Source organism: Agrilus planipennis, unplaced genomic scaffold (assembly GCF_000699045.2).
Source record: "Agrilus planipennis isolate EAB-ADULT unplaced genomic scaffold, Apla_2.0 scaffold85, whole genome shotgun sequence".
Taxonomy (NCBI): Eukaryota; Metazoa; Arthropoda; class Insecta; order Coleoptera; family Buprestidae; genus Agrilus; species Agrilus planipennis.
Window position 1 is genome coordinate 666,465 of NW_020438910.1, and position 15,539 is coordinate 682,003.

At 35.2% G+C, this 15,539-nt stretch overlaps 1 protein-coding gene across 2 annotated transcripts in view; it reads left to right on the forward strand.

Annotated features, from left to right (window-relative positions):
- The window catches only part of LOC112904141 (multidrug resistance-associated protein 4-like), a 42,156-nt gene that overhangs the window by 14,252 nt on the left and 12,365 nt on the right, over positions 1-15,539 (forward strand). The window contains exons 1-2 of one of the 2 annotated variants that reach the window (XM_025973471.1): positions 6,727-6,747; positions 6,874-7,000. In XM_025973471.1, the coding sequence (XP_025829256.1) occupies positions 6,924-7,000 (77 nt within the window). In that variant the 5' untranslated portion in view covers positions 6,727-6,747; positions 6,874-6,923. Of the gene's footprint in view, positions 1-6,726; positions 6,748-6,873; positions 7,001-15,539 lie in introns of those variants that run through there. The other variant, XM_025973470.1, reaches the window with a different exon arrangement.

The window sequence follows — 15,539 nt, forward strand, 5'->3', positions numbered from 1 at the left end:
ACTATTAAATTATTACTAAACATAGGTTATGAATAATTCTATTTATTTACACTACTGTTGATATATCACTATTCACTGCGCTATTTATTTCACTGCTATCACTGTCAATTTATTTCTGGATTCATTTCTGCAAAGGTCAATTTATTTCTTCTTTTCTCGGCGATCGTCTTTTCCTTTAAATACTCTTTTGTTTACTTTCTGGAACCCTCTAGAAACAACCGGATAGTTTATTTTTTCTTTGAACTGTTTAACTGCTTTCCCAGAACGCAGGTACGCCACACACTTATACAAATACGGCCGCATATGAAGAAAGGCGCCCGCGGCTAGTAGTTCGTTCGTTCACGCACACGTGTGCCCGATCGGACACAAACACACTCATGCTCTCTACAATATATATTATTTATATCGTGATGCTTGTATATAAAAAAAAATATTTTTACCTTAGTTGTAGTGCACATATTCTAAATTCATAATTTATAGTCATGTTTTCAACTAGCACATCTCTCTCTCTCTAATTTCATATTTCGCAGCTTTAAACGTATTTCGTGTTTTCTAATTCACCCTAAATCCATTTGTTTACCATCGCATGCATCCACATACCATTTCAATTGGAACCTATCCCCTATCTTTCTTTAAACTCCTTTTTTCACGCTTCATCTTTATCTTAACCACCAAAATCCTCTTTCGAACTTATCGAGACAGTTCTCACATAAATCTTCTATTCAATTCATTTTCTATTAACAAAAACATATCATAACATACATCTACTTAATCAGTCCTATGCCAATTAAAAAATCAGAATCAACATCTTGTAAATAAATATAAATATATTAGTTTCGTAATATAAATCACAAACACCAATTCATCAATAGTAATTGTCTATCATCACTAACAACTATGTATCATATACCAACTACACACAAAAAAAGAAACTGGTGTGTGGCGCAATATATAGCATATGTGATAAAAATAATTAAACTTATAATTAATCTATATTAATAAGGATTAGGTATAACTATACGTTATATGTTATATGTTCCTTAAAAATATCATATTGCAACAACTTATTTTAAAACATCCTTTTCTATTCACAGTAAAATCAATGTTTATTGTTTTTCTTAAGATTAGAGACAATAAGGATATGCTTCCAAATTAATGAACTAATGGCGCGGTGCATTTCGATCATGATAAGCTTAATATTTTGATACAACTGCAGTAATTGTTCATTGGTTACAAGGTTCGCTTGACATGCGGCTGACACGAATTTTGTTATCGACTGGCTCAATACCTTTTTTGTGTTGTATTTCTTATTACAAGACCACATAAAGGCTTCTGTAGTATCGTAAGTACGTAAGTTATGGTTAGGAAATGCTACATGAGAGTAGCGAATGATATCGTGTCTACCTACAATTTTTATTGTTTTTGCTAGATGATGACCTCCTTTTGTAACGCCATTGTCTTAACCGGCAACTCATTTAAATGCCATCATCATTTGGGTGGTGTTGCTGGCAGTGGAGTTTCAGCCTAGTAACTAACTTTCCTAATTTTAAGCCCATTTTCATGAAAATTTTCTTATAGACGTAGATGTTGCAAATGTAAAATCACTAGAAACTAAACGTGCACTATTTTTTCGTAAAATGTACAAACATTGAGCAACGATTGAGATAATTAAAAATAACATTTAGGTATTCAATAAGCGTCCGTAATATTTTTAAAATAGGAGTGGCAATAAATAATAATTTTTAAGTTCATTACTTAACGGTGAAGATATAATAGGTACATAAATGGTTATTTCAGGTTATGTTACATAATAAAAAATATTTTTCTGTAGATGAATTACTCATTATGTAAAAATAGGACCACTTGCTAAACTAACCCATGACGATCAAGATGTATCGGTTATGATATTTTGTCATTGAGAATGGTCCTGCTACGACGACTTCGATTCTTTTAAATGGCACTTCCACGTTGTACTGCTGCATTCGCCTACGACTTTCGTCTAAAGTCATTCCTCTTCCAGCTGTTTGCTTCCTAATTAAATCTGCATTTTCGGTCCCTCAGTAGAGGCGTATGTCAGGCATTTCTTGCACGTCGCTTCTAATTTACGAGGGTGGATTGATAAGTTTCCGGCCTAACCAAGAGATGACGCCACTAGGCCTACCTTGAGGTGACATTCTATAGTACCATCCTTGGATAGCTTGTAGCTATNCGTTGTACTATTGAAATATTGATGCATCCTGTAAATTTGGGGAGGAAATAATGTACTTTTGTGTTCGAGATGGGATAATTTAAAAACTATAAAATTGATCATTACAGGTGTATATTTCGTTTAATTTCTGTAGCGATGTGACCCTCAGTTTAACCGGCGCAATATAGAAAAGAACAGCACTAGGCCAGAAAAGGAAGGAGACAACTCTCGGCCAAACTCTTAACCGGTAAAAAGCGTATAATCCGTACAGTACTGCACGGAAAAATTGACCATTTTATCCACTACAATTGCATTGCTCAAATGTGCTGTTATTATTACCATTTACTACTGAAAATATCAACAAGATGTTTATTTATATTTGAAGACATATTAAAGGCTTTGACGCTTGTTTTCAACTCGCACTACTATTCATGATTGAACAAAACTTTTGGCAGGTACTATATGAAAAAGTATGTTTAATGAACAAGAGTCGAGAGTATAATGAGCATTTTCTCCTTACCTAAGATTTTGCCAGCGCGCATCCAAGACATTGGAAGGGGCACATCGCTAGAGAAAGTAAATGAAGTATACCTATGTTTGGAGAATGACTCTGTAAAAAGAAAAGTTAGAAGCGTTTCAGATATGGTGTTTTAGGAAAATCTTAAAAGTACCGTGGTTAGAAAAGGTTAAAAATGAGGAAGTATTATAAAGAGTAGGAGAACGTAGTTCGTTGTAAAAGTCCATAAGAAATATGCTTGATATGTTCTCAAACATGAAGCTAGAGGAATATTAAAGGCAGAAACAGTTGTTACAGGAGAAACGGAAACAAGCAAGGCAGAGGTAGATATAGGCTGGATTATTATTCATAAATAGTTAAAGATATAGATTTCTCAAGTTTTCGAGAACTGTGGAGAATGGCTCAAGATAGGAAGAAATGGAGGAGTCTGATCGACTTGAAAACTTTTTGATGATTGAATGATAAGCTGCAGCATGCTATTTTTCTATTAAAATTAATTAAAACACGTTTATTAATGAATATTAATCTTTTGTAAATGCGGATGCAAAGTAGTTATGCAGCATCTATAAGGTTGCTAACCGTCTTGAATTTTGGGGGGCGTTTTCCATTTAAGGTTTGTCACCCTGTGTTCTGTTAAGACTCCCTGCAGGATGCCAAATGTCCTAAATTTCAACACTAAGTAAACATAAGCAATTATAGTTAACTTAATAACTACTGTTTAGTATAATTTATCAACAGATCTAATGATTGTAGGTTGTAGCTAACCGTGCAGTATTCAATTGGTACAAGGTGTCCCATGGTGACAACCATTAGAATATTAATTCGATTTGAATTTTGAAAATTTGGACAATTCCGGTACTGCGTATGCTCTCCTCAATTGAAATAACGGCACGAAAGTAGCACTTCCATTTCGTTATTTTAGATGAAACACCCTCTATATTACGGTTTTGAATTTTACTTTTGATTTTAAATAGACTTTCCTAAGGTTTTCCTACTTTTAAATTATAGATAGCAAAAAAGCATGCCTACTTTACAGTAAGAAAACTGAAGCAACAATATCTCAGGAGAGGCAGAGCTATAGACTTAAACTATGGTTCTCTATACACATCTCCTCTAGTTATCAAATTATATTGTGTTCATTGTGATAGCAAATAAAATCGTTACAACATCAAAACTAGCTTCCCGTCCATACTTTCAAAATGGCTTAATTACATACAGGACGTTAGATATTTAATGGCGGATTTGGTTAGCTTTAAACCATCGTAAATCATTTTTTCAAATGGAACATCCTGTATGTATTTTCATAGCCTTCATGATCATAAGGTCGTCAGTCCTAAGACTGGTTGGACACGCACCTCCACTCCTACCTATCCTGAGCTAATCTTCGCATTTTCCTAAAACTAGGACATCCCACATCCTTAACTATTTGCGAACAGTAATCTAATCTAGGTCTACCTCTACTCCTTTTAACTCTTGTTTCTGCCTCTAATATGTCTCTGACTAGACCTTCATGCCTGAGAAGGTGTCCTATCTCACCTATTTCTTATTGACTTCCATAGAGTCCTCTGTTCTCCTATTCTTTCTAATAACTCTTCATTTCTGACCTTCTCTGTCCACGGTATCCTCATCATTCGCCTGTAACACCACATTTCGAACGCTTCTAACATTTTATTTTCCGCCGCGCCGACTGTCCATGTTTCGCATCCGTACAGCGCCGCGCTCCAAACATCCACCTTTAACAATCTTTTTCGAATGTCTAAATTAATCGTTCGCTAGCATAGAAGTGACTTCTTTTTATTGAAGGCGACTCGACCCTGCACTATTCTCTGCTTTATATCCCTCCTACTCCTTCCATCCCGACTTCTTCCGTCTTCTATCTTTATAGTCGCTCTCAATTCTCAATGCAAATGGTCCATTATCCAAATTGTTAATCTAATTCAAATCAAATTGATTTCCGATATATTCTAATGGGTGGTCACCATGAGTCACCATATATGCACAAAAGGTATCACGTTTCCATTTCGTCCAGAATTTCTCTCTAATTTCCTGCATTTTTATCCTCTTTGTCTTAAAAATCTAAATAAGAAAGTTGGCAGCTCTATTGTAGCACAACCACAAGTTCCGCGCTTTTTTTGTATGGACGCAGAACAGAACTGTAATTTTTATACTTCATGGAAGGATAGAGGTTTCCCAATTATATAATATATATAANATACAATTCATGTCAAATTTTATCGTAACATGATTGTACTTTTTACTTAAACAGGAAGGTCGTTGCTTTGATAACCCAATACATTTTTATGTATGATAACAACTTTAATGAAAAAATATTGTTATGTAATACTTAATGAAACTTGAAGATTGTAGGTTTAAAAATAAATGAGTTAATATTATTGTAAGTTCCCAAGTTAAAATAAAAAGAATTATAACACCACCGAATCGCCTCTGAAAAGACCTAAATTACCACCGAAATAGTTCCCACAAATTAGACGAAAATTTAAATTCTGAAATTACAGCCAAAATACTACCCTTTGAAACCCTAAAACAACTCCAAACTAGCACCACATCAAAAAAGATCCGAAAGAGCCCTCAAACAGCGCCTCGCCAAAAAACATAGTATAATAGCAACAAAACAACATCACATACAAATTCATTTAAAACAGCAACAAAACGTACCGTATATAAAAATGAAAATATTGATTAAGTAATACCAAGTTATCCATCAGATATTTAAATTTTTATTAATTAATGTTAACACATTTTTCCACAATATCTATCACCCTACAATGTTCCGCTAAACCTCATCCAAATCACTATCAATATTACCACAACATTATGAAAATAGTACGTAATAATAACCACTTTAATAATAATAATCATAATAATGGGAAAAGTAATAACAGTTATAACAACATTATTAATTTGTATTTGTTTANAAGATCCAAAAGAGCCCTTAAACAGCGCCTCGCCAAAAAACACTCTAAGAGTACCAAAACAGCATCACATACAAAATCATCTAAAACAGCACCAAATCAAAATCAAAAATCAGTGTAATATTGATTAGAGTTTATTAATTACAGTATGAATATATATCTATATACATTCAAATTTTAGTATCCCTTTAGTGCTGTTTCGGCGCTTTTTTAGTATGAATGCGTCGCTCTTTCGGTGGTACTTCAGTAGCTTTCTAGAAAGCAATCGGTGCTGTATCCGTGTTCGTTTCGTACTGAATGCGGTACTGTTTCTTCAGTACTCCATTCGCACACATTCGGTCGGTGGTTTAGTCCTGTAAACGGACCTTTTCCGGTAATATTTTAGAGAAATTTATGGAGATAGTTTGGTCGTAATTCGGTAGAGTAAAATTGAAAAGAATAATTATTACTCGGGTTATATTTAAATTTATTTAATTAATGTTAGTACGTGCGTGTGCACTTACATTCCTGTGAAAAGGAATGCACACACGCAGTACCTAAGCAGTATGTTGTGATTTTAATATATCAACGATAAAATAAGTGCAACAATAACCACGGCATTTTTACGTATACAAGAACTATTACATTACCTATTTAGAGTTATATGATAATTGATATCAAGATGTACGTGTTTTTTATTTACACCATTATCGTATAAAACTTTGATTAACATTAAAAATGTTTTTGAAAAGGAGTGTTTAACAAAAAATATCAAAACTACCGGGTAGGAAAGCATGTGTATTATTTTTGGGAACGTTGAACGTTGTGGATTTCTATTAAGTTTTTAGATAATGAAAATGGTTTGAGTATTTGTTAATTTGTTAAAAGTACAACGTACATAAATACATTGAACTGAAAATCAGTAAGGGCAAATACAATTCATGTCAAATTTTATCGTAACATGATTGTACTTTTTACTTAAACAGGAAGGTCGTTGCTTTGATAACCCAATACATTTTTATGTATGATAACAAAATGCTAAAAAAGATATTAATCGTAAAGATGAGCGTAGCTTTCTATAGTTTAAATGCTTTCTTTTTGGCTAATAAGAACTTAATAGGCATGTGTAGGTAGGTTTTTAGTAAAACGGATTTCTTCATAGGTTCCAGAAATGACCTCAATATTGCATAAATCCTTTGGTTTATATGTATACATACTTTGTTTAAATGCTAAGTACAATACATTTATTTTTTTAGTTTCATTGACCCGTAAAATGTCATAAGAAATGGACATTAATGATTAAGACATGGGTAACAAAAAAGGAAGCGAAAAAAGCAGACATCCACGAAAAGATGCCAACCCGTTTTCAGTAGCCACATTTTGGTAAGTACCTAACAAAAAATATTGTAATATTCGTAGGTTTAATAAAATTTACTTCTAGTACTGATAACGACAAAAACTATTTATTTACACTAATTATTAAAGAACTTAAAAACACTATTAAATTATTACTAAACATAGGTTATGAATAATTCTATTTATTTACACTACTGTTGATATATCACTATTCACTGCGCTATTTATTTCACTGCTATCACTGTCAATTTATTTCTGGATTCATTTCTGCAAAGGTCAATTTATTTCTTCTTTTCTCGGCGATCGTCTTTTCCTTTAAATACTCTTTTGTTTACTTTCTGGAACCCTCTAGAAACAACCGGATAGTTTATTTTTTCTTTGAACTGTTTAACTGCTTTCCCAGAACGCAGGTACGCCACACACTTATACAAATACGGCCGCATATGAAGAAAGGCGCCCGCGGCTAGTAGTTCGTTCGTTCACGCACACGTGTGCCCGATCGGACACAAACACACTCATGCTCTCTACAATATATATTATTTATATCGTGATGCTTGTATATAAAAAAAAATATTTTTACCTTAGTTGTAGTGCACATATTCTAAATTCATAATTTATAGTCATGTTTTCAACTAGCACATCTCTCTCTCTCTAATTTCATATTTCGCAGCTTTAAACGTATTTCGTGTTTTCTAATTCACCCTAAATCCATTTGTTTACCATCGCATGCATCCACATACCATTTCAATTGGAACCTATCCCCTATCTTTCTTTAAACTCCTTTTTTCACGCTTCATCTTTATCTTAACCACCAAAATCCTCTTTCGAACTTATCGAGACAGTTCTCACATAAATCTTCTATTCAATTCATTTTCTATTAACAAAAACATATCATAACATACATCTACTTAATCAGTCCTATGCCAATTAAAAAATCAGAATCAACATCTTGTAAATAAATATAAATATATTAGTTTCGTAATATAAATCACAAACACCAATTCATCAATAGTAATTGTCTATCATCACTAACAACTATGTATCATATACCAACTACACACAAAAAAAGAAACTGGTGTGTGGCGCAATATATAGCATATGTGATAAAAATAATTAAACTTATAATTAATCTATATTAATAAGGATTAGGTATAACTATACGTTATATGTTATATGTTCCTTAAAAATATCATATTGCAACAACTTATTTTAAAACATCCTTTTCTATTCACAGTAAAATCAATGTTTATTGTTTTTCTTAAGATTAGAGACAATAAGGATATGCTTCCAAATTAATGAACTAATGGCGCGGTGCATTTCGATCATGATAAGCTTAATATTTTGATACAACTGCAGTAATTGTTCATTGGTTACAAGGTTCGCTTGACATGCGGCTGACACGAATTTTGTTATCGACTGGCTCAATACCTTTTTTGTGTTGTATTTCTTATTACAAGACCACATAAAGGCTTCTGTAGTATCGTAAGTACGTAAGTTATGGTTAGGAAATGCTACATGAGAGTAGCGAATGATATCGTGTCTACCTACAATTTTTATTGTTTTTGCTAGATGATGACCTCCTTTTGTAACGCCATTGTCTTAACCGGCAACTCATTTAAATGCCATCATCATTTGGGTGGTGTTGCTGGCAGTGGAGTTTCAGCCTAGTAACTAACTTTCCTAATTTTAAGCCCATTTTCATGAAAATTTTCTTATAGACGTAGATGTTGCAAATGTAAAATCACTAGAAACTAAACGTGCACTATTTTTTCGTAAAATGTACAAACATTGAGCAACGATTGAGATAATTAAAAATAACATTTAGGTATTCAATAAGCGTCCGTAATATTTTTAAAATAGGAGTGGCAATAAATAATAATTTTTAAGTTCATTACTTAACGGTGAAGATATAATAGGTACATAAATGGTTATTTCAGGTTATGTTACATAATAAAAAATATTTTTCTGTAGATGAATTACTCATTATGTAAAAATAGGACCACTTGCTAAACTAACCCATGACGATCAAGATGTATCGGTTATGATATTTTGTCATTGAGAATGGTCCTGCTACGACGACTTCGATTCTTTTAAATGGCACTTCCACGTTGTACTGCTGCATTCGCCTACGACTTTCGTCTAAAGTCATTCCTCTTCCAGCTGTTTGCTTCCTAATTAAATCTGCATTTTCGGTCCCTCAGTAGAGGCGTATGTCAGGCATTTCTTGCACGTCGCTTCTAATTTACGAGGGTGGATTGATAAGTTTCCGGCCTAACCAAGAGATGACGCCACTAGGCCTACCTTGAGGTGACATTCTATAGTACCATCCTTGGATAGCTTGTAGCTATAGTTTCAGCCCGATCTCCTTGCTAGTGTAGGTTTGACAGCACGCTGAACAAGACGCCTCTGTGGTTTTCGTAAAAATGGAAAAGCAGGAAAATCGTGCTGTCATCAAATACTTTTATTTGAAGGGGTTAACGCCGAAGGAAATTAAAAAAGAGATGGACTCAACACTGGGGACATCCTCCCCGTCATATTCAACCGTTAAGCAGTGGGTTTCCGAGTTTAAAAAGGGTCGTGTGAGCACCTCTGATGGGCCTCGCTCAGGACGCCCCGTTGAGGTCACAACTCCAGATATGATCGAAAAAATTCATCAAATAGTGCTGGGAGACCGCAGATTGAAAGTGCGTGAGATAGCTGAGACCTGTAAGATGTCATATGAACGTGTGCAACATATTTTGCACCAACATTTGCATATGGAAAAGCTCTGTGCAAGATGGGTGCCGCGTTTGCTAACAGTCGACCAAAAATTGATTCGAAAAAACATTTCTACCGCAAATTTGTCATTGTATAAGCGTAATCCAAGCGAATTTTTGCGTCGATTCGTAACCGTTGACGAAACGTGGGTCCACCACTACACTCCTGAAACCAAAGAACAGTCTAAACAGTGGATTGGACCAGGGGAACCAACTCCAAAGAAGGCAAAAACAATTTTTTCGGCGAACAAGGTTATGGCTACTGTTTTTTGGGATGCAAGAGGTATTATATACATTGATTACCTTGCAAAGGGTAATACTATCACTGGTCAATACTACGCAGACTTATTGCAACGTTTGAGCCACGAGGTGAAAATTAAACGACCTCATCTGGCGAAGAAAAAAATCTTGTTTCATCACGATAACGCACCAGCGCACACGTCAATCGTTGCGACGGCTAAAATCAACGATCTAAAGTTTGAATTGATGCCGCACCCTCCTTACTCTCCAGACCTAGCCCCGAGTGACTATTTTCTGTTCCCTAATCTCAAAAAATGGCTTGGCGGTAAGAGATTTGCGGACAATGAAGAAGTAATCGAAGCTGTAAATGGTTATTTTGAGGAGCTTGACGAATCAGTCTATAGAGATGGCATTAATAGACTGGAACACCGCTATGAGAAATGTATCAGCCTTGGGGGAGATTATGTTGAGAAATAAAAAAAAAAAATTTTTAAAAACCTTGTTTTTCTTGGTCAGGCCGGAAACTTATCAATCCACCCTCGTATAACCAAAAAAAATTGCTCGCGTACCTTTTCTAAAGTCTTCGTAACACCGAAATGTATTTCGCCATGAATTGTTTCTATGATTTCTGTCACTTCTCTTCAGCAATACCACTTGAAGCATGTTTCTAGATCCATCTTTATTCTCACATTCTTTTTAAAATATTGTGTTGTAGGACAAGACAGTTCCACTAGGCGACTATGCTATATAAAAGTTATTAATTTTTGTTGTCCAGTTTAACTGGTTCGTATTTGTTCAGGATGATTTTGGGATTCCGGATTCTTTTCATTTCAAATTGGGTCATTATGAACGTCCACCCTTCGGTCTCCGATTAATTCATTATCTTTCTAAGATCCCTCAGGCTGAACGGTGATTGGATTATAACAGACCGCCGTGTTTGACTCCATTGGTAAATGTCTGTATTAGTTGGTCGATGAATTGAGGGGACAGAAAGCTAGGCTAATCTTACAAGGAGTTCCACATCGGACTCAAATTGCTAATGAGTTTCTTTATTTTGTTGGTTACAACTTTTTAATTGCATGTGATGTACTCGTTGTAGATGTTTATCGTGGTAACTCATTTCCAGACGTTCTATACGCTTGACAAGATAGTAGAAGTCATATTGTTGAGACTCATAAAAAAATTATTAATGTGATTGCTTCTTCTAAATTGGACCATGTATATGCCTTTGCCGCTATTCCAAACTGCTTCTGGTAAACGGACCACTAGATCTTCCCATCAAAAGTGGGAGGTGTAATTTATGCTGGCCTTGTATCGGAATCTTGAACTTTTTTCAATCTGGTTTTACATTTTTTATATACATGTCTTTTTCTTCTAAGTTATTCTCCCTTTTTCATTTCCTTTTTCTTTTCATTTCTTATCGTGCTTCGTCAATTTTCTGTTTCATTCCTTCCTGAATTGTTTTCAATTCTTTTTGTCTCATTTGTGTGATAGTACACTGCTTTTAATTCTTTTTTATTTCTTCCTTTTCCTTTTTCATTTCTTCTAATTTTTCTTCTATTATTTGTTTCATTTCTTTTAATTCTTCTTGTCTTACTTTTATATCTGTTTTCATTTCCGAAATCATTGTTCCTCCATTTTCTGTATTTTTTATAAATTCCTTCGATTTTGGTAAAACTGATCTTTATTCACTACGGTTTTCAATTGAGTGAGCTCTCGTCGTGGATTGCCGATGCATAACAAAATATCAAGCAGAGTGTACCGGAACAGAACTTCTAATATGCTTCATACCACTCGCCAGTTTAGTCTATCCAAACCACATAACCTTCTTGGCATGGCATGGTATTAGTAATCAGCACCTGGTCCCTTAATTTTAAGAAAGAATCCTATAACAAGCGTAGGTGGATTTCTCAGACGATTCTTCATTGGTGACAAGGTAGTAGACAAGTCGGTTCCCATCCGGTAGATTTGATTTGATTCCTTCCATTTCTGAACTGGTCTTGCGAATCTAGTAGTCGGCCAAACTTTTTTTGAAGATCACAGTTATTTCTTGGCCCGTATTAAGTCTGCGAAAGCATAATGAGCCAAGGAATATTCCTTCAAGACAGCAAATTAGTTTAGAGGCCTTTCAGATGTGACTTCAAATCTAGCATTGGAATATAAGCTGGGTGTAGCCATTAATTCTTCATACTAGAGATCCGAGCATTTTCGTGATTCAATTAAAGTAAACGTCATTCGTTTTCTATGCGGATAGATAGCATCATACATTCACTTGACAATTTTGTGTGGACTTTCCCAATGCTGTTGTAACTTTGCTGATAGACCCATTTGGTGTCGTGGATAGTTTAGCCATATCAGATCTGCTATTGGGAATACTCTGTCAGTGTCCCTCATATCACAAATATCCTTCATACGACCCCTAACAATTTGCATAAGGGACGTATTTCTTCGTGGATGTCATCAAGTCACTTTCAGAGTTCACTAACTTAACTTTTCTAGTAGGATCCTCACCAAGTTTACAACCAAAATTGCATGATTGTCGAAGTTTCTAATCAAATAATACTTTTACTGGCGTCTGTCCAATTGTTTCGTGGATCGAGGATCAGTTGGTATGTCATAAAAAACACTGGCATATAAAGATCCCAGTCTCTTTGATGTTTGGCAACCATCTTGGACAGCTACCTTTTGTTAATGGTTCTATTTATTCGCTCTACTATTTTCGTGTTATATGAATGCTCAATATCTTCCAAATGTCCTGGAATCGAATCGGCTGATTAGGTGTTTGACGAACTCTTCCGCTATTATGGTGGCTGTCTGATTGGGAAGGGAGTATGCGTCCATCCATTTCGTTAAGTACTCCTTTGCCATTACAATGTACTTATTTTCATCATTGGATTCTTGAAAAACCGTCATGAAGTCACTGCAAGACTTTTTTATCAGGATTTGCTGTATGATTAGTTAATGCCTGCTCTCACTGCCATCCTGGTTTTCTATCATTCGCTTTAAGAGACTATCTCCCTTAACAATAAATTCTCATTGGGCTGATAATGGCAGATTTAGCAACCACTTCTTGCCAAGCCGGTTATCTTATTTCATTTCACCACTATTGAATCATTATCAGGTATCCTTTTAAGTTCTTCATGCCACTAGGTGCGCATACAGTGCTTATGTGGTTATATCAAAATCTTATTCTTAGAGCTTTTCTATCCAACATGCTACTTTATCCTCAGGATTTCAATGTTAGTAATCATTTTAGATGTATGAAGTAAAAAATTCCTCCCACAAATAGGTACCTGCAGAAATGTTCCACGCTCTTCACTATGACTAACAGTTCTTGCCTAGTTACAAATTATTTTTGTATAAGCTTGGATAGAGTTCTACTGAAATAGCTGATGATTTTTTCTTCTCCATTTTGTATTTGAGAGAGCACCGCACCTATCCCAGCATTGCTAGCATTTCTAAGTTGCTAGAGAATAACTTTATTTAACTTCTCGAATGCAGTCTGGTAATGGAGTTCCCAACAGAACGGTCTATTTTCTTCGGTATGTTGTACAAAGTCCAAGGGAGCTTCGGACTTGATGTGTCGGTAGCTATTGACCTCTCTTGCACTGTACTAGTCTTTTGAGGGTCAACTGAAACGCCGGTCTGTAAACTACAACTACAACTACATGGGTAGTGACTGATTCTTGAATCAGCTGACATTTCTTAATAGTTAGTTTCAGATTGACATCTCGAAGCTTTCAGAATACGTCTTCTAAAACCTTCATGTTGTCGCTTAAGACATTTGCGATTAAAATGATGTGATGTCATCAACGTTTTCCAGAGCCCAATTATGCCAGCCAAATGAACGGTATCTATTATTCTATTACTTTAGGATCCAAATTCACTTTCCAGTGGTCACTTTAGAGGTGTAACATTGAAAACATCGTCGACCTTGAAAATGTGTCCAAAGTATTGTCGATTGGGCAAGGGGTAATTTTCTTCGTCCCATTGTTCGTATGGCGGCAATTCATCCTTCCTCTTGACCAAAGCTACCGGTAACGTCCGAGGGCTGGTCAGTGGTTCTGTTACCCGGTTTTTTCGCATATGCCTTATGACTTTCTCGTCCTCTTCCTTCTTAGCGAGTGGTAGTCTCCTAGATCTCTGCTCAGCTTGACATTATCCAATTCGAATACATCTTGGTATTGCTTGAGTAAATCCTTAATTGTCGTTGCTCAGTTGGGTTGCGCTTTTCGCTGGACTTTTAACCTGCGGAATAGCAGTGTTTTGCACATGGAGATCGAATATTTCTCTTTTCAATAGCAAAATTGGAAACTGGAAACTCAAACAAAAGTCATATTTCCAGAAAACGTCCAAGCTCGAAATACGTTGTCTTGCATTTCCATAACCACTAAACAGTGTTGAAATTTTAATTTGTTGTTGTTGTTGTTGACACAATTTTCACCATGGACAACTATGAGCTCTGTAGTGACTTACTAGGCTTGGTCAACATTCTGTATTTTGTAATTGATCTAATTTCTCCAGTACCCAGTAGAAACGAATACTGGTTTTCATTTATACGTCCCGTGAAAAAAAGACGATCAGCTCGCTCTTTTGATTCTAATCGTTTGCTTCTCAGAAGAAAGTTCTTTACTATATTATGAAAAAGCTATTTCAGAAATTTCCGAAAACGAGGTGTAAAATGCATAAACTTCTAAAAGAAACATTCATAGTTAAGAGCCAGCAAAGAAGTGACTTCTTTTTATTGAAGGCGACACGACCCTGCGCTATCCTCTGCTTGATATCCCTACTACTTCTTCCATCCTCACTTATCTAACTTTCTAGATACCTAAAATCAGCCACTTCTTCTAATTTTTCGTCTCCTACCTTTATATTCGCTCTTTCCCTACTTTTCGTTCCCTTGCATATCAGTATTTTTGTTTTACTTTTATTTATTTTCATACAATACTGATTTGTCAATATCGTTTCCATTTTATTTAAAACTATGTCTAACTCCTCCTTTCTAGATGCTGATACTGCTATATCATCTGCAAATCTAAGAATACTAATCTTTTTCCCCTGTATATCTATCCCTACAGTTGTACTGTTTTAATTATGTTGATCGCGTCTTCGATGTATAGATTAAAAAGTAGAGGTGACAGTGTGCATCCCTGTCTGACTCCCTTCCTAATATTTACTTCTCTACGTTGCAGCCCAGCTCTTGCTCTTTATCAAACTAAGTATCACTCTTCTGTATTTGTAACTCATTCCTACATTTTTAAGTATATTTAACATCTTGTGCCATTTAACGTTGTCAATAGCTTTTTCTAAATCTACAAATCCTATGTACGCACTCTTTCCTTTTTCTGTCGTTTTCTCTATTGTTACCTGTAAAGCTAGAATAGCCTTCCGCGTTCCTCTATTTCTTCTAAACTCAAATTGATTTTCCCCTAATAGTTCTTCGGGCCTTTTTTCCATCCTTCTCTGTATAATTCTAGTTAAGATTTTTGGCACATCGAAAATTAATGTAATTGTTGTTAATGTCTCGCACATATCCGCGCCTCTCTTTTTAAGTGTAGGTACTACCACAT